Raw genomic sequence first — 26306 nt, 5'->3', positions numbered from 1 at the left:
GAGCGTAGGTATTCAGATTGTGCCGCTTGGAACGCATGAAGCCTTGGGCATAGGTATTCAGGTTGTACCATAGAGCAAGCACTGGGTGCAGGATTTTAGATTACTCTTCTTGGAATGCATGAAACTCTGAGCTTAGGTATTCAGACTATGCTGCTTGGAATGCATGAAGCCTTGGGCATAGGTATTCAGACTGTATCATAGGGCAAGCCTTTGTTGCATAATTAGACTACATCACTTGGAACATAAGAAGCCTTGTTTGTGGGTTTTCAGACTATGCCACTTGAAATGCATGAAACCTTGGGCATAGGTTTTCAAAGCATATCGAAGGGCAAGCCTTGAGGTGCGGTTTAAAACTGTGTCGCTTGAAACGCATGAAGCCTTGGACACAGAATGTCAAGTTCATGTCTGATACTGTAAATCTTAGGGCAGTATCTTGGAGAAAGAAACAAGAACCAAACAAGAATTTTGAAAATACCAAGAACAAGAGATAGATCTAGGACTAGAACATGGATCAAGAACCAAGTTCTAAGGACAAGAACCAATAACCAAGAACCATAATACTAAAGCCCTCAAAGGATGACCAATGTTTCAGAATCAAAGGATCAAGATCATACAAGTAGGCTACTTGCTAAGCTTTGTACTCTAAGCTTTGTACTCATTCCTAATTTTTCATTTTTTGAAGGTAATAAGGAGCTAGTCGAGGTAGAGAGCTGACTTTGTGTTTGGCTCCTTATTTTGTGTTTTAATTATTGTGTTGTGTTTTAATTACTCATGTATGAACACTATTTTGTTTTAATGAATGTTATGTTTTAAATACTGTTTTTTTTTTTTTTTTTTTTTTTTTTTTTTTTTTTTTTTTTGTGTGTGTGAAAGTTAACTCGTCTTTTTGGAGTCATTGATTCAACTCGGTCCTTATATATGATGACCAAATAAAAGCCCCATTGGGCTAGGTAATGAGAAACTATGAAAATTCGACTAGGTGAAAGATCGGTGGGCCATAGCATAAAATAACCCATAATGAAGTTCAAGCATATATTTTTTAATTTAAAAGATAACACGTTATCAATCTATTTTTATTATAAACAATGTAACAATAATAAAAATAGTAAAAGAAAAATTAATAAATAATAACTAATCGGTTAGCTCAGTCAAACTCTCACACAACTCCTTTCCTTACTCAACAAACTCCTTCTCACACAACCATATGTTACAAAAACAAAACGAGATATTATCGTCAAGATAACTCTTACTTTCATTATTATTTGCTAACCAATTAACTACCATGGAAGGATCATTCATCCAATAAGCATATATTACGGACAAGATAACAAATGTTCTATAATCTAATAATCAACTCCCTTTTCACTACAAATATGACGATGACGACTTGGGAGTCCACAAGCTGACACCTTGGACCAGCTACGACTTCAGTTTTCGTTCAAACTGACGGGGCTCAACATTGTCTTACTGTTCTTTCCAATGGCCTGGCTCGTTTCATTACTTCGATGGCTGCATAGATAAGAGAGATCGAGATAATTGTGAAAGTACTCTATGTTCGTGGCATATAAGTGAGCAAAATATCTGTATGTTCAACTATAAACCGATAATATTTAATCTAATTATTCCTAATTACGCATAAATAATTTAAACTCGATTCCAACAATTTAACTTAAACCTAATTATGCAGAAAAACTTCTAATAATTTAAACTAAGTCTAATTAGGCATAAAAACTTACAACAAACAATATAAACTAAGCCTTAGCATAAAAACTTACGACAAACAATTTAAACTAAGCCTTACGCATAAAAACTTACTCATAATTTATACAAAGCCTAATTACACATAAAAACTTACCCTTAATAATTTAAACTAAGCCTAATTAGGCATAAATAATTTAAACTTCATTCAAAAAATTTAACTAGGTAAAAGATAGTAATATTAACCTTGAACGGTTTCAAAAAAATGAAACTAAGAAGAAAGGGTTCGATCGTATCAAACCTAGGCCTTGGAGTTCTGAAATTCCACCCACCCTTAAACTTTATTTAGCATAATTAAAATCTTCACTTATAGGCTCATTCCCTAAAACATGGTTTCTTTAACCCAGTTTCCCAAGTTTACTCTCCACTCATGGGCTCATTCCCTAAAACATTCCCTAAAACACTTGCCAACTAACTTCTTTCTCTCTCTCAATCTTTACTGTAGAGTCACTTTTTCCTAGAGATTTCCCAATCAAACACAATTGTGTGAGATCTCACATCGGTTGAAGAAGAGAACAAAATTTCGTATAAAGTTGTGGAAACCTCTCCTAAGCACACATGTCTTAAATCCTTGGGTGGAGGCCCAGAAAAGAAAGCCAAAGAGAACAATATCTACTAGAAGTAGAATTGAGTTGTTACAAATAATATCCGAGGAAGATATCGGGCGGTGTGCCAGCGAGGATCCTGAGCCCCCAAGGCTCAGTTATCGAATGGTGTGCCAGTGAGGATGTTGAGTCTTTAATGGGAGTGGATGGTGAAGTTCCACGTCGATTGGAGAAGAGAATGAAACATTCCTTACAAGTGTGTGGAAACCTCTCCCTAGCATACTTATTTTAAAACCTTGAGAGGATGAGCAAAAGTGTAAACCAAAAATGACTTTTAGCTTCGACATGTAATAATTTGGAAAAACAAAAAAAAGACAATATCTAATGGACTTTTCGCTATTTTTTTACCATCTTTGATCTAACTTAGAATTATTTGGGAAATGCCAATAGGACAATATATGCTTAATTTTTTTACAATTTTTAGATCAGACTTGGAATAATTTATTTTTAAGATTAGAAAATGATAGTGTAAAAATTAATCATGTTAAAATTAGAAAATAAAGGGTGAAAATGTTCTTGAAATTTAATATCAAACTTTTCACATGTTTTCACAGTATTTTAAATATTCTTTCTATTTTAGCATTAGGACAAATATCATACAAAAATGAAACATCAAAATAAGATTAATGCCATAGAAATTTATGGGTAGTAACAAATCAAAATAACAAAAGCGGCTCTAACCGCTTGGTTTACATATTTTTAATCCGTTTCGAATCCTTTCCTACTAATTTTTACCCTTCTATAGTCCGCTTTAAGCCTAAAGGGTACATGAGCCCCGGTGAGTCCATGTGCTTGTGGTTGGGTCGTGTGTAGGAGAGTACTATACGTCGAACATTGCTTGGACTAGAAAGCTACTTAGGTATCCCCTTCATCATTTCCTTTCATTCTCTCGTTTTTCTCCTACTCAACGTGCTTTTCTAGCCCAAACAGAACCTAAAACCTATGATGAGGCAGTTGGCGTCCCATTATGACAGCAGGCTATGAATGATGAAGTTACAACTTTAAAACGTAATCATACTTGGTCTCTCGTTGCTTTATCTCCTGGCCATAAATCTATTGGTTGTCATTGGGTATAAAAAATTAAACACAACTCTGATGGTTCTATTGAACGTTATAAAGCTCGACTGGTAGCAAAGGGATACACTCAAGTTGAATGTGTTGATTACAAAGAGACATTTTCTCCTACAACGAAACTAACTACGCTTCGTTGCTTACTCACTATTGCTGCTGGTCGAAAATGGTTCACTCATCAGTTCGATGTTCAAAATGCCTTTCTCCATGGTAATATAGACGAGGAAGTCTATATGTCTTTACCATTAGGTATTCGCCAATAGGGGAGAATACAGTATGTCGGCTCCATAAATTTTTTTATGGTTTAAAACAGGCTTTCTCGCAATTAGTTCTCCACATTTCTTTCATTGTAGCTCTTATCTATGTTGATGATATTCTATTGACAGGCAATGATCTCGAAGAAATTCAATCTCAAGACTAGTTTACTCGAGAAATTCCTTATCAAAGATTTAAAGAATTTGAAATATTTCATAGGTATTGAATTTTCTCGATGTAGAAAAGTAATTTTTATGTCTCAAAGGAAGTATGCTCTAGACATTCTTCAAGACATAGGTCTTACAGGAGCACGTCTAGAAAAATTTCCTATGGAGCAAAATTTGAAACTTTTTTTAATAGAAGGAGAGAAGTTGAATGATCCACGTAAATACAGACGGTTGATTGACAGATTAATATATTTAATCGTTACTAGGCCTGACATAGTGTATTCAGTTCGTATTCTTAGTCAATTTATGCATGAACCAAGAAAACCACATTGGGAGGCATCTCTTCGAGTTTTGAGATACATCAAAGGTACCCTTGGTCAAGGACTTCTACTACCATATGAAAACAACGTAAGATTACAAGCATATTGCGATTAAGACTAGGGTGGTTATCAAACTTCCAGACGGTTTATTTCTAGGTTTTGCATTTTCCTCGAAAATTCAATTATATATTGGAAGTCTAAAAAATAAACCAATATGTCCAGATCATCAGCAGGAGCCGAGTATCGAGCTATGGAAAATACTTGTTTAGATTTAACTTGGTTAAGATTCAGGACTTGAAAGTTCCATTGTCCGAACCAACATTATTGTATTGTGATAATCAAGCAGCATTACACATAGCATTCAATCCAGTTTTTCACGAACATACGAAACACATTGAAATAGATTGTCATATAGTTCGAGAAAAGTTACAAGCTGACTAAAATGCAATTGGCAGATATTTTCACTAAAGCTTTGGGAAGACATCAATTTGATTTTTTGAAAGACAAGTTGTGTGTGATTGACATACATCCTCCGACTTGAAGAGGAGTATTAAGATATAATATTTAGAGTATATATTATAATAATTAGTTCTAGAATATATCTTAGATATTCGTAATCCGTTAATATTTTATCTTAGGATTTGATGAGTAGTATATTTACCCCTTATTTTTAGGTATTAGTTGGTAACTTGTATCCTATTTAAACGTTGGGAACATTAATGAATATCCTACTTTCGATCCCACTTCTGTTTCTGATTCTTAACAATTTCACTTTACTGTTGATTTACTTGTGATTAAGGACAGCATAATTGTATGAGTTTTCATTTTTGGCCAACATTTTTCATTTTCAACTTTGGCGTGACTCAACTCTTTCAAAGTAGCGGTGACCTATAATAATGTTTTCGTCTAAAATTGTAAAAAAATAAAAATTATTTAGTAGTTTTGAAGGGAGTAATATGGCATAAATAGATGTACTTTAAAAGTTCAATTATAATATATGGAAACAATGTAATATTTTAAAATTTTAAACCAAAAAAAAAAAAACATATTTTTAGCTAAAATATAAACAAAATCAAATGACCCAAACATAAGGTGAACAAAAAATGAGTAATAATTAAAACGGTTGATATTTAAATTTTATAAATTTTAGTTATTAATGAAATGAGTAGGGTGGATAAGTATGATTTTTTTAAATAACTATACAAAAATAATAACAACCCGATAATCCAATCCAGTTCAATCCATGAGTTTTAAACTTTGTTTTGATTGCTCGAGTCACCGACTAATATTTTAAATTGACCTAAAAGATTTTTTCAACTCAACCTGTGCCTATCTCCATCCAATTGGCACAATGTTGCTAGCTATAATACTTACCGTGAAAGGGTAAAATTCGCATAAATGCCATATTTAAGAGTTTTTTCCCCTTTATATTCATATGTACAACCTCGCGTTTATAGTTAAACCTACTTGACCTAAAACTATTATATATATATATATATATATATATATATATATATATATATATAAAAGAAAAGAAGATAGGATTTGTGTTATTCACCCTTCATTTTTTTTCGAGATATTTTAAATATTAGATATTTTGTGTTTTTTTTTTTTTGCTTCTTAATTATACATGTAGGGGTATTTATGATCGAACTATCCAAATCTAAAAATTTTATATCTTACATCAAAAAGTGGGATTGAGCATCAAACATTTGATAGTTCACAAGTTGATAATGGGAGTTCGTTACTATTCCGTCGTTCATGTTGTTGATCGATAACCCTTCTCCATCAAATTGAAGTTTAATATAGTTATAAGAAAGAGTGGAGCGGTCATTGGTGTTGCAGTTCGTGACCCTAGTGAAAAAAGAACGATGAAATTAGATCAAATTAAATATTTAGTTAGTTGTATCGAGCTTGTCAATGATAGTGTTAATATAACACATGCGGAAGCAATTTGAATCTTAGGCACTCTAAGTACATCAATTATAGTAAATTAGCTAGCATGTTCAAAAGCATTAAAACTCAATGAGTTTGAATACTAACCTTTCGTCGCTCAAGTTTCTTTTTCCTCGCGAACCGATTTCGAACCACCACTAATGTCTTCTACACTATTCTCTGGCCTTTAAACGGGATTGTGGAATCCAGTGAGTGACTAAACTTGGGAGGAATTTAGTATATATGAAGAGAGAGTTTGTGAGAGGTTTTTCTCAACGTTTTTTTTCCAAGAAAGACCTTCAATGTATCATGATCACTCTATTTATATGGTCATGTTTGCATGTTCATGCAAATTTGAGATCACCAAATTTTGACACTCAAAATTCCACTCAAATTTGTGGGGTTTATTTGGCAAGCATGCAAGTTTGGTTAAACTAAATTTTGACACCTCAAAATTCCACTAACTCAAACATGGATTTTTTCCATTAAATGAAGTCAACATCTTGGCTTTCTTCATTCAACAATTAATTTGAATAATTAATTTTAAATTAGAGTAATATTAATGATTAATTAAACTATTTAATTAATATTTAATATTAATTCAAATGTCAATCCCAAATAAATTCCACATATTTGATTAAGATATTTTAATCTTATTTAAATATTTTAGATTCTCTCTTTTTGTTTAATTCGTAAATAAAACAAAAATGCGGTTAAATATATCATATATATGTAGTGCATATTCCCTAATTTGAATTCGAACACTTCGAACTCACTCGTCACACTGTTCTATGGTTTAGTCCAGCTAGTAGAGGGACCTAATGGACCTATAGATCATGGGCTCCAACGATCCAAGATTAACTGGTTAAACTCATTAACCTTGTTAACCAGCATTCGTTAACTACTAGAACACTCCACTATAGCCTAGTAGTTGCACTCCCCTCACTATAGATATATTCCTGTCCATTTGACATAACCATGATTAGTAAGTCGATCCTTCACAGGTTGTTCGTAACTAGAGCTGGGTCAATTTACCGTTTTACCCCTGAAGTTACTTCTTGTTTCTTATGTCTCACTGATCCTCTAATGAACAATTGGTTTGTGGTCCAACCAGTAAACCGAATCCCTCTCAGGCCAATGAGAGGGTGAGGCCCCTTGTTTAAGACCTGGAGTCAGTGCTTAAGGGAACTACCTCTCTTCTATCACTAAAAGTTGGTAGGAGTGAATTCTATCTTACACCCCACGTCCTGAGCCATTCACCCAGTCTTACCCCTGAAATGGGAGGCGTATTGAGTCGGCAAACTCGAGTCACTCTCACCCATGCAAATCTAAGGATAATTTCGAATAAACAGGAGTTCATGGTTAGCTCAGGATTAAAATCGAGTTACCTAGGTCATCGAATGAAAAGAAAATCAGTCTCAACAGTAAACGACATTATAAAGTGAGTGATTTTCTTCATGGTTCGATCTTATGCAATACTCATTGCATAGGACACCCCCACTCACATGTCTCCACATGTACAATTTAGTGATCACATTGTTTATGTCATATACAAAAGTGAGCCACATCTAGTGTCCCCAAAATAAGGTACTCAGCCTTATCCCCATACTATAAATCATTTTGACTATATACTTGAACTTGGTCTACTCTTATGTCTCTACATATAGTTCAAGTAATCATACTATAGTCAGAGTATTCTTAGTTTATTGGATTTAGATTAATAATCATAAAGTTCACTTTATTCCATAATAATCTTTACGGAATAAACAACAATAATAACTTTATTGAAAATAAAATATGTTTTTGTTTACAAACTATGAGTTTTAGGACATAAAACCCAACCGTCAAAAGGGTATTTCTTTATGAAGGTATTTCTAAAGTATTAAAGGTGTGTATTCATTTCTTACTGCTTAAAGAATATCGGGCTATCCTCTCGAACCTTTTGCACAAAATACTTTGATAAGTAAACAACCTTTAAACGTTTGTTAATTCTATCTGCAACTAGCATCGTTGCAGTAGAGACCAAGACCATCTTTTTGTTAATCATAAGTGCAACTAGGTAGCTCGTGAGCTTGCTACACACGTTTAAAAACATACACAGTTGATGTCTTGGCTCGAGGATCACCCTCCACAATTCGACCATCTTATCACCTTCCATCTATGCATTACTTCGTTTTTTTTAATGTTTTTTTCTATTATGCACACTAAAAAGAACTCAAATTATAATAATTGGGTTGGATTCATCAGGTGGTTCACAAGTAATTTTGAACACTCCCACATGCATCAATCAGTGTATTTTGTTGTTCGTTTTTTATCGACCCGAACCTTTCTTGTGGGATCATTACGGTCAGACACATTAATCTAGTCAACATGAGCTTGTTACTTACGCCTGAAGACATAGACCTATGATGATTGGGTATTGAAATCACCCTCGACAAGTCGACTCTCTATTTAGTGGTTTGCTTTATGTTTTTCTCGTACCTATGCTCAAAAATAAAAAACTAAAATCATAAAAGTTAGATTGATTAAGTTATTCACACGTAATTTTGAACACAAACCTGCGTCAAATTGTTCATTGTTTGTTTTTTCTTTTTGTTTGTTTGGGGCGGCCAATCATTAATAGGGTTAAAATTAACCCGAGATAAAACCAATGCTAGCTGGCCCAAGTGACTTTTTAAATGTCCATTTTTATTTCTGAATGAATCAATTTCCATGTGGATTTCAAAAAACTATATAATTCTAATTATAGTAAAAAAACAACCCAACAAAAGAAAAACGGTTTAATTCCATATTTTAATTATGCCGTAGATTACATCATATGCATTGGACTATAGTGAGTACTATAAATATCAAGCATTCACTAATCTCATTCCATAGTCTTTCCATTCTGTTGCTCATTTTTTTGAAAAACTCTTTTGTTCTATTTATCTTGGGATCAATGGCCGTGTCTATCAAGATAATGTCTCTTACTGTCGCAACTTTAGGTGTGATATCCTTTATATTTGGAGTCATAGCTGAGAACAAGAAGGTAACCTTCTGTTCATAAATTGTTTGATTCTTATTGTGTAGATATTTGTGAATTTGAAACAATCACAACAAGATGAGAACCTCCCAACCCATGCAATATCACAAGCTCCCTCATTGATGTTCACTATCCTTTCTTGTTGTGTTTGCTTATGGGCAGCCTGCATCTGGAACTCCCATCCTAGGCAAAGGCATTGTTATCTGTCAGTATCCAGCGGACCCAACTGTGGCCTTGGGATATCTTTCTGTTGCATTTCTTCTTGCTTCTTCAATTGCAGGATACTTCTCTTTATTCTATCCATACCAACGAAAATCTGTTCCTCGATGTGCCTTGTTTAAGAGCACCAGTTTCTCTATTTTCTTCAACATTGCCCTGTAACTTCTCTTTCCAAATCACATCCTTTACTCTTAATTGTTATCTAAAAAGTGTTTAGAAACGTTAACAATCAAGCTACCTCTGTGTTTACAGGTTCACAACTGGATTGGCTATAACTTTGCTCGTATGGCCTACAGTCACTGAGCAAATTCACATGACTCGCAATGTTCATCACAATCTTGAGACAGCATGCCCGACGGCTAAGACTGGTCTTCTGGGTGGTGGTGCATTTCTATCCCTTGATTCATCCCTCTTCTGGTTGGTTGCCCTGATGTTGGCTGAAAATGCTCGAGAGGACTACTTTGATGAAATAGAGGAAAACGGAGACAGTGCTGAGGCTCTTAAGAATAGCGCATGAAATTTCTTTGTTCGGAGAGAATAATAACCCAGTTTCACTTTATTGTGGATTTATTACTGACGGACTATTAAGTAAGGACTTAAGTGTAAATATGATATTCCAAGGAATGTCCCTAAGTAAAATTATAGCATAATTGTATGAGTTTTTATTTTTACTCTTTATTAACAAATGACAACATTTTTCACTTTTAGTGGTAACCTATAATAATTGTAAAAAAAAAAAAAAAAAAAAAAAAAAAAAAAAAAAAAAAAAAAAAGATTATTTTGTAGTTTTGAACGAGTAATATGACATAAATTAATATGTAGCACTTGCCTTAAGGTCGGGATCTAAAATTCACGTAGTCAATTGTACTCGAGTGTAAGGAGAACGCCTGCTAATGCAAATCAAGTAACTGACCTTACTATCGGTTTGGTTAAAAGTTGATGTTTGTATGATGACATGTGCCTCGTGGTTCTATACATGATATATGCTTGATATGTGTGAAATCTTTACGGAACGATGTGACTATTGTGTGTGTATAAAACGATATGACTAGACTAGGATACGTTTAGGAAACGATACGACTAGGATATGTTTATGAAACGATATGACTAGAATATGTTTATGAAATGATAAGACTAGGATACAATTAGAAAATGACATGATTATGATATGTTTATGAAACGAAGGATATGTGTATGAAATGATGTGACTAAGATATGTTTATGAAATGAGATGACTATGATATATTTATGAAACGATATGATAAGAATATGTTTATGAAATGACATGACTATGATACGTTTATGAAATGATATGACCATGATATGTTTATGAAAGAATATGACTAGGTTATGTTTATGTAACGATATGATAGTGATGTGTTTACAAAACAATATGATTATGATATGTTTACGAGATGATAAGTCCATGATATGTTAGTGATACAACGTGACTATTTGATGATGCGTGAATGTTATGATCACACGTGATATGATGATGTACTGATGTTATGATAAATGTTATGGTATAACACATTTGGCGATTTAGTACATGATATCCTGATGATATGATGTATGCATGATATGACACGATGCATGATATGAATGATATACGACAAAAATGTGTGGACATAATGCATAACCACAATTTATGTAAGGAAACGATGATAAAGATTATATGATATGAAGGAAAAATGGAAGGGGTTGTCTTACATGATAATGAATAAAACTGTCGGAATCTCATGCATCATTGTGCGTTCATGCATCCACGAATACCCCTCTTTTACTATGAAATGGACACGTACACTACGAGGCAAAATAATTAACATTATGTTTATCATAATGCTACAACGATCGTTATGCCTTGTAGTTGTCCGATATCAACAACTCTAGAGAATGCTCATCAGACCATGAAAGGGGCCCATGAGGTGTGCGAACCGACTGGTGGGTTCATACTCGCATGTGTGGACCATTTGTACAATAGTAAATACACATCCCATTAACTCGTTTAGCATAAACACCTAAGGAATATAGACTTATACGATGGGTCCTACACCTGATTGTATGTGTTTCCATCTAACCCCAATAGTGGGGTCACTTAGTGAGTATTTTTTATAATACTCAAGTCACGTGCTACTGCTATTTCAGGTAAAGGCAAGGCACCCCTGTACGACTAACACTACATAGCCATTCGAGACCATGAAACATGCAAAGGTTAGTTGTATTTATTTTCTTAGAGTTAGATTAAAATAGAGTGTTTTTAATTATAATGTTAATTTATTTCATTTAATATTTTGTTGTGTCGTTTTAAAGATGTTTTCGAATACATAGCTCTATTGCCATGTTTTAAGATGAAGTCTATATTTTATGATGAAGTTTAAACGCTTATTTCTTCACAAAATGATTAAATTATGATTACGGTAGAGACTTTAGGAAAGTAGAAATCTAGGATAGTTACCGTATTCTTGTTTGAACAGAAGGATATGCTCCTTGTATTAGAAATTTATGTCACATGGGTACAAATTAAGTTACAAAGTCTTGTGATAAGAGGTCAAAAATTTGAACTTTCCACTCATTTTTTTGAACTAAAAAAATTTAAAAATAATATCCCATACCATATGAAGTTGTATAAACTATTAAGCATTAAAAAACTCTTGGCTCTTGAACTTAAAGTATTAAACTTCTAATTTAACATTCCAACTATAATTATTTTTTTATAAATCGGTGTAGAAGTTGAATATCTTTTTTTCCATTGTATATTATACTTTCAATGGTTAAACTTTTTTTTTAAAAAAAAAACTATCAATTATATGAATGTATATATATATATATAAAGATGGGGTCGTTTATAATTTTGCATCATGCAACACCCTTATTACCTAAATCATTGGCGTTCGACTTGCAATAGATTGTTAGAGGTTCTCCTTCCTTTTAATTAAGAATCGTCACTTTCCAAGGTGACCATAGAGATTGGAGAGACAAACAAGTGAAAACCTTAAAAGTTGATGCAAAAGTAAACAACAAATCAAATAAAGACAATTCATAGCATTCATTTTTTTTTTGTGTTTAGAATATGTAACGACCCTATATTCCTATTTAACCTAAAGTCGTTACTGTATACATATCATTAATATTTTATTTGAAAATACTTCATTCAAAACTTTATCATAAAACGTTATTGTGGACATGCATGTTTTCTAGAAGGTCCTTAAAATAAAATGCCAAAAAGTGAAATAACATAAAGTAAAACTGCCATATACTAACCTATATGCTACAAAATTAAATGCATACTAACTTATACTAACGTATAGTCTACGAAATTCAAATTTTGCAAGCTCTCCTATACATGTGTCATGGTCTCCTAGGTTGCGATGCCACCATCAGTAGTACAGGGGAGCCTTGCCTTTACGTGGAAAAATAAGAGTAGCATATGACTTGAGATTAGATGCAAGCACACACAATCATGAGTGGGACCTATCATATCAGTCTATATTTCTTAGGCAGCTATCATAAGCGGGTTAATTTGATGTATATTTACTATTCTACATATTGTCTACAGGTATGAGTATGGACTCACCAATTAGTTCGCACACCTCTTTGGTCCCTTTCTTGTCAGGCGAGAATAATCTGGGAGTTGTTGATGTAAGACACCCGTTAGGAATAACTCTGGATTTGGCAGTTAATGGCCCTAACAATCCCTAACAATATTATAAAGTTATTTACTTCTCGCTTCTAAGAGTAAAAACTATCTCCACAGACAAACATGAGTCCTTCCGGCATGTCTTTTCCTCACTCACATGTTTGCTACGAAAATTCTCAAGAGGTCTTCCATCATAAAATTGCTCCAAGAAAAGCACATTTAATCTCTAAGTTCTTATGATTAAGCCAACAAAAAAGAAAATGCATCTCGTTGATATAGGTAGTAAGTTTCAGTTCTTTTTAAGCATTTCTTATTCATATACTCTGGATCACTTTATCGGATATAATCTTGGTTCATTCATGTACTCTCTTTTACTCGGGTATCATTCTACACAAAACCCTTTCAGGATTAAGGAATATTTCACGTTTTAACATTGAAAGAATAACAAATTAGGACGAAAAGGAAATATGTATAATAATTGGAAATGGGAAGGTTAAGATCATAAAACCAATATATGCAAAGAACTCATGTCAATTTTCCTAAAAAAAAAAAAAAAAAAAGAAGATGGTCAATTGCAACTTTCTAATATGAAACCAATCAACCAAGTGCACAACATTTTTTTTTAGTAAAAAATATCATTAAAGATTATTTGTTACCCTCCTAGAGAAAAAAAAAATGTAGAGGGAAAATGATCTTTACAAGACTATGAAACTAAAGAAACTATGTGAAAACAGAGGGAAGAGATCAAGGAGAAGTACGCGAGTAATTCCAATATTAAGACACTTTGGAGAACGAAAATTTCTTCTTGAAGTGTATGATGTATGAACAAAAAATAAAAAAATAAAAAAATAAAAAATAAATAAAAGAAGGGAAACATTGTGCCACATTGGTAAAGCTGAGAAGTGGTGGGTTGGCCTTTACTGTAAAAGGGAGGTCCCCCACTTCATTTTATCATCCTAAATGAACGGTTCGAGCCAGTCAGAGAGTACACTTTCTGACGGCTCAAGGCCAAAATTATAGTTGATCCTGCTTTAGTTTGATTCGCTCGTACTCTTTCCTCCTAGTTTCAGTTTTTAGAAAGCGTTCAAAGTTAGTATGACTATTGGGTCAAGTTTAGTTCGATTATGTTTCAGTACATGAACATAACAAATAGACCCAAAAATACGAATATAACCCACATTGGGTTTACGATCATAAATCAGCTCGAATGGTGATGATTCTATCTCTGGCCATGGAGGAAGCCGATTTACAACATGGCAAGCTGTTTGAAAAACTGATGCCCATAACTCTCTTGGAAGACTCCTCGCATGCAGCCAAGACAAGCAAACTGATGTAAGATGAGCTAACTTGCGCTCAGCCACCCCATTTTGTTGCGGGATTTTTCAAGTCAGTTGACACTAAATCCCATGCTCCTTACATTATTCCATAAAATCATTTGAAAGAAACTTCCCTCCATTATTAGTCCGCAAGCACTTTATTTTCTATTCAAATTCTTTTTCCACAACATGCTTAAACTAAATAAACTTTGAAAAAGCTTTACTTTTGTATTCTAAGAAGTATACCCAACTGAAGCGAGAGAAATCATTCACAAACACCATCACGTAATGAAGGCCGGTATAACTTGTTGTTCGCGTCGGTCACAAATGATAAGAATGAATCAATTCCAATACTGTTGAAGCTCTACTCTTTGAGCTTGTGAAAGGAAGATGATGAGACTTGCCATATTGGCAGCCTAGACAAACCTCATCATGCTGAATATCTTTAAGGACAGGGACACCATCAAGAAGTTGTTTTGTGGATATTTTCTGCATAAACTGAAAACCCACATGACCCAAACGAGCATGCCAAAGAGTTGAGCTTGCATTATGACCAACTTTCTTAATATATTCATCGCTAGCTAATAAAACATACAAAGATTCTTTTATTTTCTCACAGAATTGGATATAGCATCAACATGTTTCACATTAGAAAGTATTTAAACATCTTTAGGACCAAAAAGAACATACCTTCCTGATCTGTTATTTGTGATACAGTAGCAAGATTTTTCTCTAAACCAGGAACGTGATAAACGTCCTTGAGTAGAACACTCCTATCATTCAAATCTCCTTCTTTCGTCACAGGGTGCATTGAATTGTCAGCTATCACAATGACCTTCTTTTGACAATGTGGAAAAATATTTGACAGAAGAGTTTCGTTTCCAGTTGCATGATGAGAACAACCGGAATCGACAATTCATTCTTCATTGTAGTCTATAAAGGCATGAGCATTTGCAGAGACATCATCTTGGTGTACAGCTAAAGTCACATTTGTTGGTTGGTCAAGAACCTCTGTGGTTGAGCAGTGTTCCCAAATTGGATCTGAAGATCTTTTACTTTTATGTACAACATTTGCTTCTGATTCCTTCATTTTAACTCGGCAATTTGGCTTAATATGGCCTGACTTTCTGCAACGATGACACACCACTTTCACCTGAAAATCTCGTTTAAAATGACCAGGTTTTCCACACCTGTAACAAGCTTTAAATGACTTTTTTGACGACTCCTCACTTCTGAATTGATTCCCATTGTTTGATGTAGGCTTTGAATGAAAATTCTGTCTCCTTTGATCTTTGACATACCACACATCTACTGACTTTGGGGAAAACTAGTTAATGCTAGTCATTTGCTTAATCAATGCTTCCTGATTGAAAAGAAGATTCTCCAATTCAATAACTCTAGGCTGATTTGCCCACCCTTGTATTAAGCAAACAAAGGGCATAAAGTCTTTTTGTAATCCACGAATAAGATAACGCCGTAATCGAGCATCACTCACTGGCTCCTCAGCATCTAATTCTAAAATTTCAGAACACAAATTTTTCACTTTCAAGAAATATTCTTCAATAGAAAAATTACCTTAAGTTACCACAACTAGTTCATTATCTAGAAATTGCAATCGAGCAGTATTTATCTTAGTGAACAATGTTTTAAGTGTTTTCATACTTTCTTTGGTGACTTTAAATCACGAACATGATCAATATAATCCTTGCTAATCAAAGTTCGCAAGGTAAATAAGACTTTTCCACATTTGATCTTCCATTGTCAGCGTAATTCTGGATTCTGTGGAGTATCTGCTGGAATTTCTGTGTCATCACCTTCAATTAAATCCACAAATCTTGTCCCTATAGATAAGCTTCCATACATAACTTCCAATAATTATAATTATTGCCAACAAGCTTTTTCCATGACTATACCCATAGAACCAGTTCCACCATTCATCTCGTTGAGTAATAATATCAAACCCTTGGTTACCAAACTGGCTCTCAAACCAACTGACACAATATCTACCACTCATGTGTGAATAAATCTAAAAATATTATTACTCAACGAAACAATAGAAAGTTAAGAATGAGAAAATAGAAGTGGGATCGAAGGTTCAATCTTCATTGATATTCACAATGTTTAAATAGGATACAAGATACGAACTAATAAGTACAAATAAGGAAAATATAAACTAACTAAATCTTGAGAGTAAAATAAAATATAATACAAATCAAATTAGAAAAATATTAACTGAATCTAAGATATATTCTATAACTAATATATTCTTCAAATATTAATTGATTCCGAATATCTTGACTCATTCAAACTAGCATAGACATTGAATGTGGAAGACTTCATTTAAATTTCATAAAACATAACCTTTATCTTAAAACACAGCCATGGACTTATGTGTTTCGATAACATCTTTAAAACGACACAACAAACGACTGAATAAAATAAATAAGAGTTTAAGTTAAAAACATCCTATTCTAGCGTAAGTTTAAGAAAATAAATACCACTATCCTTTGCATGTGCCATGGTCTCGAGTTGCGATGCCGTCGTCAGGTACAGGAATGCCTTGCCTTAACCTGAAAAATGTAGTAGCACATGGCTTGAGTATTTAAAGAAATACTCAGTAAGTGATCCTACTATTGCGGTTAAATGCAACAATCACATGCAAAAGAGATGATGGGACCTATCTTTCAATCTGTCTTCCTACGGTGCTGTTCTAACGGGTAATTTGGACGTGTACCATATACTCTACACACAGCCCATACATGCGAGTATGGGCTCACCAGTCAGTTCACACACCGTTGGGTCACTTTCCTTGTCGGCCAACATACTTTGGGAGCTCCTTAGGCCGGACACCCATTATAACTAGTCACCGTCAGGACAGCATTATGCAAACATAACGATCGTTGTCCTGCCATTAGATGTACGCGTCCGTACCCTCGTGATGGAATAGGGGTATCCCCAAAATGCATGAGCGCACATAATGCATGAGGTCCCCAATATTTCTACTTTTATCATTAATGAATATAACCCCGCTATCATCTTTCATGCTTAACATGTCATTTCTCATTTTCAGTCTACGTATCATACATAATCCTAACGGGGTTACATTTCATTCATTTTTTGTGATATTATGTCATTCATAACATGCTGTATACATACAATTTAGAAAACATACATAATCCTAACGGGGTTACATTTCATTCATTTTTTGTGATATTATGTCATTCATAACATGCTGTATACATACAATTTAGAAAACATAACATAAAGCTCCATGTTTTCCAAATAAACCCCACAAATTTGAGTGGAATTTTGATTGTCAAGATCTGGTAATCTCAAATTTGAATGAACATGCAAATATCACTCTATAAATAGAGTGATCAAGGCACATGAGAAGACTTCTTGAAAAACTTTGAGAAAATCTCTCAAAACTCTCTCTATACATATACTAAATTCCTATCAAGTTTAGTCAGTCACCGGTTTTCACAATCCCGTTCTAAGGTCGGAGAATAGTAGGGAAGACACTAGTGGTGGTTCGAAACCGGTTCCTGAGGAAAAAAAATTTGAACTACAAAAGGTTAGTATTCAAACTCATTGAGTTTTTATGCTTTTGAACATGCTAGCTAATTTATTATAATTGATGTACTTGGAGTGCCTAAGATCCAAATTGCTTCCGCATGTGTTATATTAACACCATCAATTGGTATCAGAGCAAGTTTTAGGCACTTTATTTACATTAATTTGAGCATGGTGGGTACCATTTCATGAATGAAAAATTGTGGTTACTAAAGTGGATGTTTATTGTTTTGACATTTTTTTTATGCTTCCATTTGATACAATTATTGTAAGTGGTCTACTGCATATGGGCTTTAATGAGCGAAGAAAGGTCTGTAATTTTTATGTTATCATTAGAATCCATTTTAGGTTGTAATTGATCGATAATGGAAACAAAAGCAAGCTGAACCAAAGAAGAAGATGGAAGAGGCAGTTTGGGTGTTTTTCTGTTGGTTGGGGTTCGATTCAACATTTTTAAGGGTTGATTTGACCGGTTCGTGATCCTCGGGAGCAGTTCAAGTTATTTTTAATTATTAATGTAATAATTTAGTTAATTGTTTGCTTTTAAAATGCCAAAACCAATCCACTCTAGTTTGTTTAATTAATTATGAATTGTGAATATATGTTTTAATTAAATCGAAAATGTATATGCATAAAGTATGCCATATAGATTTAAAATCCCACCATAGGCTAAGCATGTTTCATGCATTACAAGTATGTTATAAGTGTTATTAGTATGCATGTTATAGGGTTCCACGAGTGATAGATATATATTGTTATATTATTGCATGGAATGGATGATTATATAATAGTTATATAAAGCATGTTAGATGCATGTTATAGGTTATTTTCAACGTCATAAAACGAGATAGACGTTAAAATCAATAACCAAGATAATGCATGCTCACTTCAGGTTAACAACCAAGCGCGATCAATTTTAATAGTTAAAATAGGTTGATATCTTGTAAAACTGCGGTTACAAGAAAGCTCACCTAGCATGATCTTGTCTAAGGCTGGAGGTACTTAAGTTGACGGTTTACGGAACACCTACTACTTGGAGATTGGGCCAATACTTGAGCTTCGTTATCCCAGTTTTATGAGCATGCGTGAATGATGTACGGATTTTTTTTTTTAAAAAAAAAGAAGGAAAAATCACCTAGACATCATAGGTAAAAATCCAATATAAATGTTATACTTGGAAAAATCACCTAGACTTAGGTTATAATTAATTAGCCGGAATATACCTAAGTAATGAGTATACACAACCGTCTAAAATACTTAGTGGGAGGAAAAAGAAATATGAGATACATCGTTTTCTTTTTACACTCTTTGAAAAATTCACACCGTGAGATTCATGCTCGGCCTCGTGTCGCCCTGGGAGCGATCTCCATTCAGAAGGTATTTGCATGAGTCAATAATAAGGTGAATAGAGAAAGTATTTATAGTAAGTGAGAGAAGGAAGTATATCAACACATCCTATGGTCTCTACCACTAGGTTGCACCGTGAGATTCCCATTCTAACGACCCGAAATTTCCTACTTAATTTAAGGTCGCTACTGTATACGTACCATAAACATTGAATGCGGAAGACTTCATTAAAATTCCATAAAACATAATCTTTATCTTAAAACACATCCATGGACTTACGTGTTTCAAAAACATCTTTAAAACGACACAACAAAAGACCCGAAATAAAATAAATAAGCGTTTAAGTTAAAAACATCCTATTCTAGGCTAAATCTATGAAAATAAATACCACTATGCTATGCATGTGCCATGGTTTCGAGTTGCGATGCTGTCGTCAGTCGTACAGGAATGTCTTACCTTACCCTGAAAAATGTAGTTGCACATGGCTTGAGTATTTAAAGAAATACTCAGTAAGTGACCCTACTATTGGGGGTTAAATGCAAGAACATGCAAATTCAATGACGGGACCTATCCTTTCAGTCTATTTTTCTACGGTACTGTCCTAACGGGTAATTTGGACGTGTACCATATACTCTACACACAGCCCATATATGAGAGTATGGGCTCACCAGTCAGTTCACACACCGCTGGGCCACATTCCTTGTCGGGCGAGCATACTCTGGGAGCTCCTTAGGCCAGACACCCGTTAGAACTAGTCACCGTCACTGCAGCGCTATGCAAACATAACGATCGTTGTCCTACCATTGGATGTACGCGTCCGTACGCTCATGATGGAATAGGGGTATTCCCCAAATGCATGAACACACATGATGCATGAGGTCCCCAATATTTCTAATTTTATTCTTAATGAATATAACCCTGCTATCATCTTTCATGCTTAACATGTCATTTCTCATTTTTAAGTCTACGTATCATACAGAATCCTAACGGGGTTACATTTCATTTCATTTATCGTGATATCACATTCATAACATGCTGTATACATACAATTTAGAAAACATAACATAACACTCCATGCTTTTAACATGTCATTTCATAACGTGCAATTCATACAGTCATTACTTCAATGGTCACACAAAACAATCTAAACATGACACATCACATCACAATATATCATATCATAAATATTGAATATCGTAAACACTTCGTGGTCATATCGTTTTCTAACATATCATAGCCTTAACGTTCTTATACCTATCACAGTCATATCATTATGTGAACGTACCTTAGTCATATCATTATAGGAACGTATCCTAACGCTATCGTTCTATCAATCTATCACAAACCTATCCCTTTTTACTCATAACTTAACTGTATTCTTTCATCAATCTCTCCTATCCATACCACTCCGGTATGTAACCCAACCTTAACGTTTCATGAACGTATCTTACTCCTATCGTTACATTTTGTTTTGTGCACCCTTCTCGTATCCTATCTGAAACATATCCTTGAACACACCGTACCATAATTATTATCATACAATCCACATATTATAATATAACATAAACATAATATAAGCATACCAATTCACAGATAATTCACACATATCAGTATATATGACACGTGCAGAACCATAGGCACGTGTCAACATCAAATATAACCATGCCGATAGTAAGGCCACTTACTTGGCTAGCTTAAGTCGTTGTCACGAATATATCTTTAATGAAAGTTTGATTCCGTCCTTTGAAATCCGAGTCAACCTATGTAAGCCCATGACATCAGTTTCAAGTTTGAACTCTACAAAATTATTTCTCTAATTTACATTGGTCCATTGTTAAAAGTCTTGAAATGTTATATATCTATAATTATATTTTTATTAAAAATCATATTTTCCATGGTTACTGTTGTATAAGAAAGTAGATACAGTTATTTCAAGTTACTCTATGCTCTATTACTCTCTGTATTTACTCTCTCTATTTACTCTCTCTATTTACCTTTCTCTCTATATTTAGTTTGTGGTTTTTTATTCTTTTTTTTTTATCGGCTGCATTTTAATTCTATTCTCATGTATTACAAATTTAGAGTGGATCTCTGTTCCCAAATCTTATCCGTGTTTACTGTTCAGAAATTTTCTTAGTCATTCTATTTTTAATCCATTCATTTGGCTACTGATATAAATTTAATCTAATATTACTAATCTGACGTGATTTACTAGAATTCGTTATAAGTGATTGACATTTAATTTAACTCAAACCTAAACTATTGTAATAATGCAATAAAGATCTAACTATAATCGGCTTTGATTTCTAAAAAAAAAATAGGATAAAAGAAAATGGAGATTTAATATATACCTTTTTTATCAGATCTATCTTCACGTAAATCTGCTATGAATCTCAATTGGGTAAAGGTCATTCTCTCTCTTCTTCTCATGTAAATCCGACAATTATTGTTTTTCTTGTTTTTTTTTGGAGTAACAGTTATTTTTTTGTTAAGGATGGGTTGAGGAGAGATAATTATGTTATTGTTTTTTTTTTTTTTGTTTGTAGTAATTGTTATTTTCTGGCATAAGGATGGGTTGAGGAGAGATAATGGTGAGAAGGAATGAGAGGTTAGTGGAGAGAGGTGGGGAAAGGTGGTTTTGTTTGTTTATTTATTTATTATTATTATTATTATTATTTTAACTATTTTTTTTTATAATTATTTTTATTTATTTATTTTTGGGCTAATAAACCTCTAAAAGAAACTTTTGACCCGAAAGTGTTTTAATCTTGGAATAACTCCGGTCCTTATTTTAAGGGTTCTTTGTTAAGTCTTGAAGTACAACTAAAGAAAAATTCTTAACAAGGGTACTCTAATCCATGAGCCATAAACATTTATTTGCATGCATAAAACTTTCTTAAGCCTATTACTTGGTATCCATAAAATCTTTGATTTTTTATAACATGTCTTGACGGATAGCTATGTATTTCAAATCTTAATTCTTACTCCAAAATGTTTATAATTCCCTAAAGTAAAATTATATGAGATTTATTTATGATATTGTGTCTTCTAGAATCTTGAAAACGTCATAGAATTTTCATAAGGGTCTTTTGGTCATTTACCACCCCAAACCTTGCTTTAGTTCTTCTACATATTCCAATTGCCTTGTAACTTTGTGTAATCCCTTTACACCATGACATAAGGCTCTCATGTAACTATTCTAGGGGTTTCCAGGGCCCGATTTCTTCATGGAACCATTCTCATATACTTTCCTCAAGCTAAAGAACTTGGTTTGGAGAAACGCCTTTGAGTGTGGGACCTTAATGTTGAGAAATTGTAATCGGCTGCAATGTTACTCAAAATGTCGAATTTTCGTTCTCTTGGACAGCCTGTTCTACAACGTTTAAGCTCTTGTTTCCTTCATCAAAGTTACTCAACTCGATCCTCTAAAGCTTGAGGAATTCTTAATTTGAAGTAAAAGGAACCAGATTTTCTTCAATTGAGCACGTTCTTCAGGTTATTTCTCTTCATGGTCTTCTACAAAAACATTTCTTGGAGGTGCAGAAACTCACTGGGATCATCCTTGCTCGATGAATTCTCATGTATCCTCGGATTGGAATTTTGAGTTTTCCTTGAAGCTCTTTAATGGCATATTGGATTGGGGGAATAGTTTCTAGGCACTTTCAGCACTCGATTTCGTCATAGAACTTGTTGGTAATGTTGTTTAGAAATTTTAGAAACAAGTTTGAAGAGAAATGGTGGAGAATTGCTTCCGAATTTGGAAGAAATCCGAGAGAAGGAGATCCAAAATCTAAATGCTTATTGCCTACAATAGGGAGCTTGACCTTGCTCGATTCTTGTTCCAAACTATTTCCTCAACTTCAGACTTTATAGGAGAAGCTTAAACCGACATTAAGAGCTCTAAAACCGTACTGATTAGGAGATTGAGCTTTCGAGATAATCAATCAGAAATATCTACTCCGATTAGCCTTACCGACCTTCGTTTTGAAGCCTAGCCATTGGATGTGATATTCTGTGAGTGTTTTAGAATATACCTAATTTTGGTGGAGATCCAATGGTTGAGAGTCAAGATTCGATAGATTTTGCGCAGATGGTCACTGTTGATCATCTGATTCTTGTCATAATTGCAGTTTCGTAATTAGCCATATCTTCAGGGGTCATTAGGTAGTTTGTCACTTTAACAATATATTATTACTATTTTTCTAAAAAAAAAATCCATAAATTTCCTAACAATTCATCATCCCTTGTTTGTCATTTTTTTTCTTCTAGACCATCTTGAAATTCCATCTAGATAAGGAATTTAAAATCTGGAAAGTTCCTTTGAAATTTGAAAACGACCTTTTTGTCCTTTTCGCATATATTTTCATTCCCAATCCTTCTCCTAAGGCTTCATGTCACGACCCAATATTTTACTACGGACCATGACTAATGACAATGCACGAATGCACAAAGTGATTTGTTTTTCAACGACAAACAAACAAAACACTTAACAGTTTGGAAATAAAGTTTGAAAGAATGCAAATACAAAATAAAAACTGGACTGACGCCCTGGGACAAACCCATTCTTCTGTGACAATCCCTGTCTCCATCACGCCCGCTCTTGACCAACGCCTCGCGCTCCTGAAAAAGGAAAACATAGCAAGGATGAGTATAAAAAACTATACTCAGTAAGCCACCTACTTGTAGGCTCTCTTCGCATCCTAACTTAATAGGTTCCCACAGTCTCCTAATTCGGTTTAGGACATCTAATTCTAATCTTAGTCCCTTGGGGCTTGCCCCTTAGGTCTCTCCAATTCGTCGTCCTTTCATTAGACACCTAGAGGTTCCTTATGCCAAGATCATATGGTCGGTATCTCTCTATGAGGCACTACCTCTATATTTGCTACGCATGGCCGGCTAAATGAATATAAAAAACCGATATATCCATGAATTGGAGGGTGTTTATTATGATATTATAATGAATCGATATAAATTTGATACGGTGTATTAGTTTTAATGAATTATATTATTGATTTGTTAAGGTATTTCAATGCATAAAATACTTATTTATTAATTTCTTCCACTTTGATGGAAATTATTTGCCCTCATTTATGGTAATCTCCCATCATTTTTTCCAACATAAATCAAACTCAAATATGACAAGAATACAAAACCAAATTAACTTTCTTTCTTTTTTTTTATTAGTTATAAAATTTAAACATCTCATTAGCTTTTAATGTTACGTTACTTGTCTATATTATTTCGATGAAAATGGGTCCGATTTCAATGTTGGCGCAATCTCGAACAATATCATTATTTTTATTTGCTAATCTATTTACTATGAAATTATCAATTGAATTTATAGCCACCCAATCAAAATAATTCATTTTATAACCTTGTTCAAATCGACATGATCAGTGTCACGGTCTTACATCAATTGCATAATGGAATTTGTTTATTACGACTCACAAGTGGTTCGTTGGGCGACACTCACATAATAAACTCAGTTTAGTTTGACCTGTAAATGCTTCCACTAATGAGAAACTGTCATATTATATTAGTTTGACCGTTTGCAAAAAATGTATGAACTACCCTAAGCATAATTTAGTAGATACGGTATAAATTAAGATCACAAAGTTCGATAGTTCAATTTCTTACTCCTAAAATGTTGAACTTAAAAAAATGAAAATTTAGAGACCTATTAGACATAGTCTTAGGTTTACGGACCAAATAGATATAAAGTTGAAAGTTTGTCGTGGACTAAACGTATAATTTAGATAACTTTGAATGTCCAATACGCTTTTAATCTTACATGATTTTAAAACTTCATCATAAAGTATGTATTCCATCTTATTGGAGGTCCTAATGATGATGAAAGAGATGTCATTCTACAAATGGGTCAAACCCTTACCTTGTTTAAGATATTTGAAGGTGGAGAATATAGGGCTTGGATTCTTTGCTCTGACTAGTCTATGAATCCACAAGTAATGAGAGTCGAGATGGTCACTGTTGAGAGACGAGATTCGATATGGGTCAAACCCTTACCTTGTTTAAGATCTTTGCTCCAATAGGCTAAGAGTCGAGATTCAATAGATTTTGTGCAGATGGTCACGGTTGATCATCTGATTCTTGTCATAATGGCAGTTTCGTAATTATCCATATCTTCAGGGTCATTAGGTAGTTTGTCACTTTCCGAATATATTATTACTCTTTTTCTCAAAAAAAAAAAAAAAAAAAAAGAAAAGAAAAAGAAAAAGAAAAATCCATAATTTTCGTAATCATTCTTCATCCTTTCTTGGTCATTTTTTTTTCCTTCTAGACCATCTTGAAATTCCATCTAGATAAGGAATTTAAAATCTCGAAAGTTCCTTTGAAATAGAAAACGACATTTTCGTCATTTTCGCTTATATTTTCATTCCCAATCCTTCTCCAAAGGCTTCAAGTCCTTAAAATTACTTCTTTTAGTATGGAAATGACTAGCTTAAAATTGTTGTCCTTGATCAATCCTCTTGATTTCTTTTCTTGCATTCTTTTGGTTTTACATGGATGGCTTTCCTTCATTTTTTGGGGTGTTATATTGGATAAGGAAGGATAAGTAGGTAAACAAAGAAATGGTGCAAAACCATATTGCCCCTGAAGATATCTAACTATAGTTCATGTCTAAATGACCTCCAAATGCTATTAAATTATGTGGTAGACCTTATTCTGTGATGTCTGAAGATGTGGTGATGTTTGAAAGTTATTGGAACACGTTGATTAGCAAAACCAAGAATTAGAGCTAAAATAACTAGAATGCCCCTAGGACTACTTATTTAAATTCAAGGTCTATATGTGCTCCAAATGACTTGCTACTTCTTTTAAGGCCTATTCGTAAGGACAAGGAGTTATGTTCAACAGTTCAAGTTGATTAGAGTAAGCTTGAACCTAAAACAAGTTAGGACCAAAGAAACACTTAAAAGAAACACCTCAAGACACAAAAGTCAAGACCCTTCTAGAATCCTCCAAAGAATTCATTATGAATCTATGACCTTCTAGAACAACCCATGTTTGTTATTACGATGGATTCATATGTTTACGAATGCATGTTATAACTTATGCCTCA

At 33.7% G+C, this 26306-nt stretch overlaps 1 protein-coding gene across 1 annotated transcript; it reads left to right on the top strand.

Moving 5' to 3' along the window:
• Positions 1 to 9039: 9039 nt before the first annotated feature.
• On the top strand, positions 9040 to 9958 carry LOC111784011 (uncharacterized). Its single transcript, XM_087125009.1, has 3 exons — positions 9040 to 9139; positions 9296 to 9510; positions 9605 to 9958. The coding sequence occupies exons 1-3, from the start codon at positions 9050 to 9052 to the stop codon at positions 9867 to 9869; spliced, it is 570 nt and encodes a 189-aa protein (XP_086981135.1). The 5' UTR covers positions 9040 to 9049; the 3' UTR covers positions 9870 to 9958.
• Positions 9959 to 26306: the final 16348 nt, after the last annotated feature.

This window comes from Cucurbita pepo, chromosome 6, assembly GCF_057944985.1.
Source record: "Cucurbita pepo subsp. pepo isolate OVF chromosome 6, ASM5794498v1, whole genome shotgun sequence".
NCBI lineage: Eukaryota > Viridiplantae > Streptophyta > Magnoliopsida > Cucurbitales > Cucurbitaceae > Cucurbita > Cucurbita pepo.
This window is presented reverse-complemented; position numbering and strand designations above follow the sequence as displayed.

Excerpts from the sequence above, each read along its gene's own strand:
- LOC111784011 (XM_087125009.1), top strand. The coding sequence starts at position 9,050 with ATGGCCGTGTCTATCAAGATAATGTCTCTTACTGTCGCAACTTTAGGT. Across the intron at positions 9,140-9,295 it reads TCATAGCTGAGAACAAGAAG|CCTGCATCTGGAACTCCCAT; the intron begins GTAACCTTCTGT and ends GCTTATGGGCAG. Across the intron at positions 9,511-9,604 it reads ATTTTCTTCAACATTGCCCT|GTTCACAACTGGATTGGCTA; the intron begins GTAACTTCTCTT and ends CTGTGTTTACAG.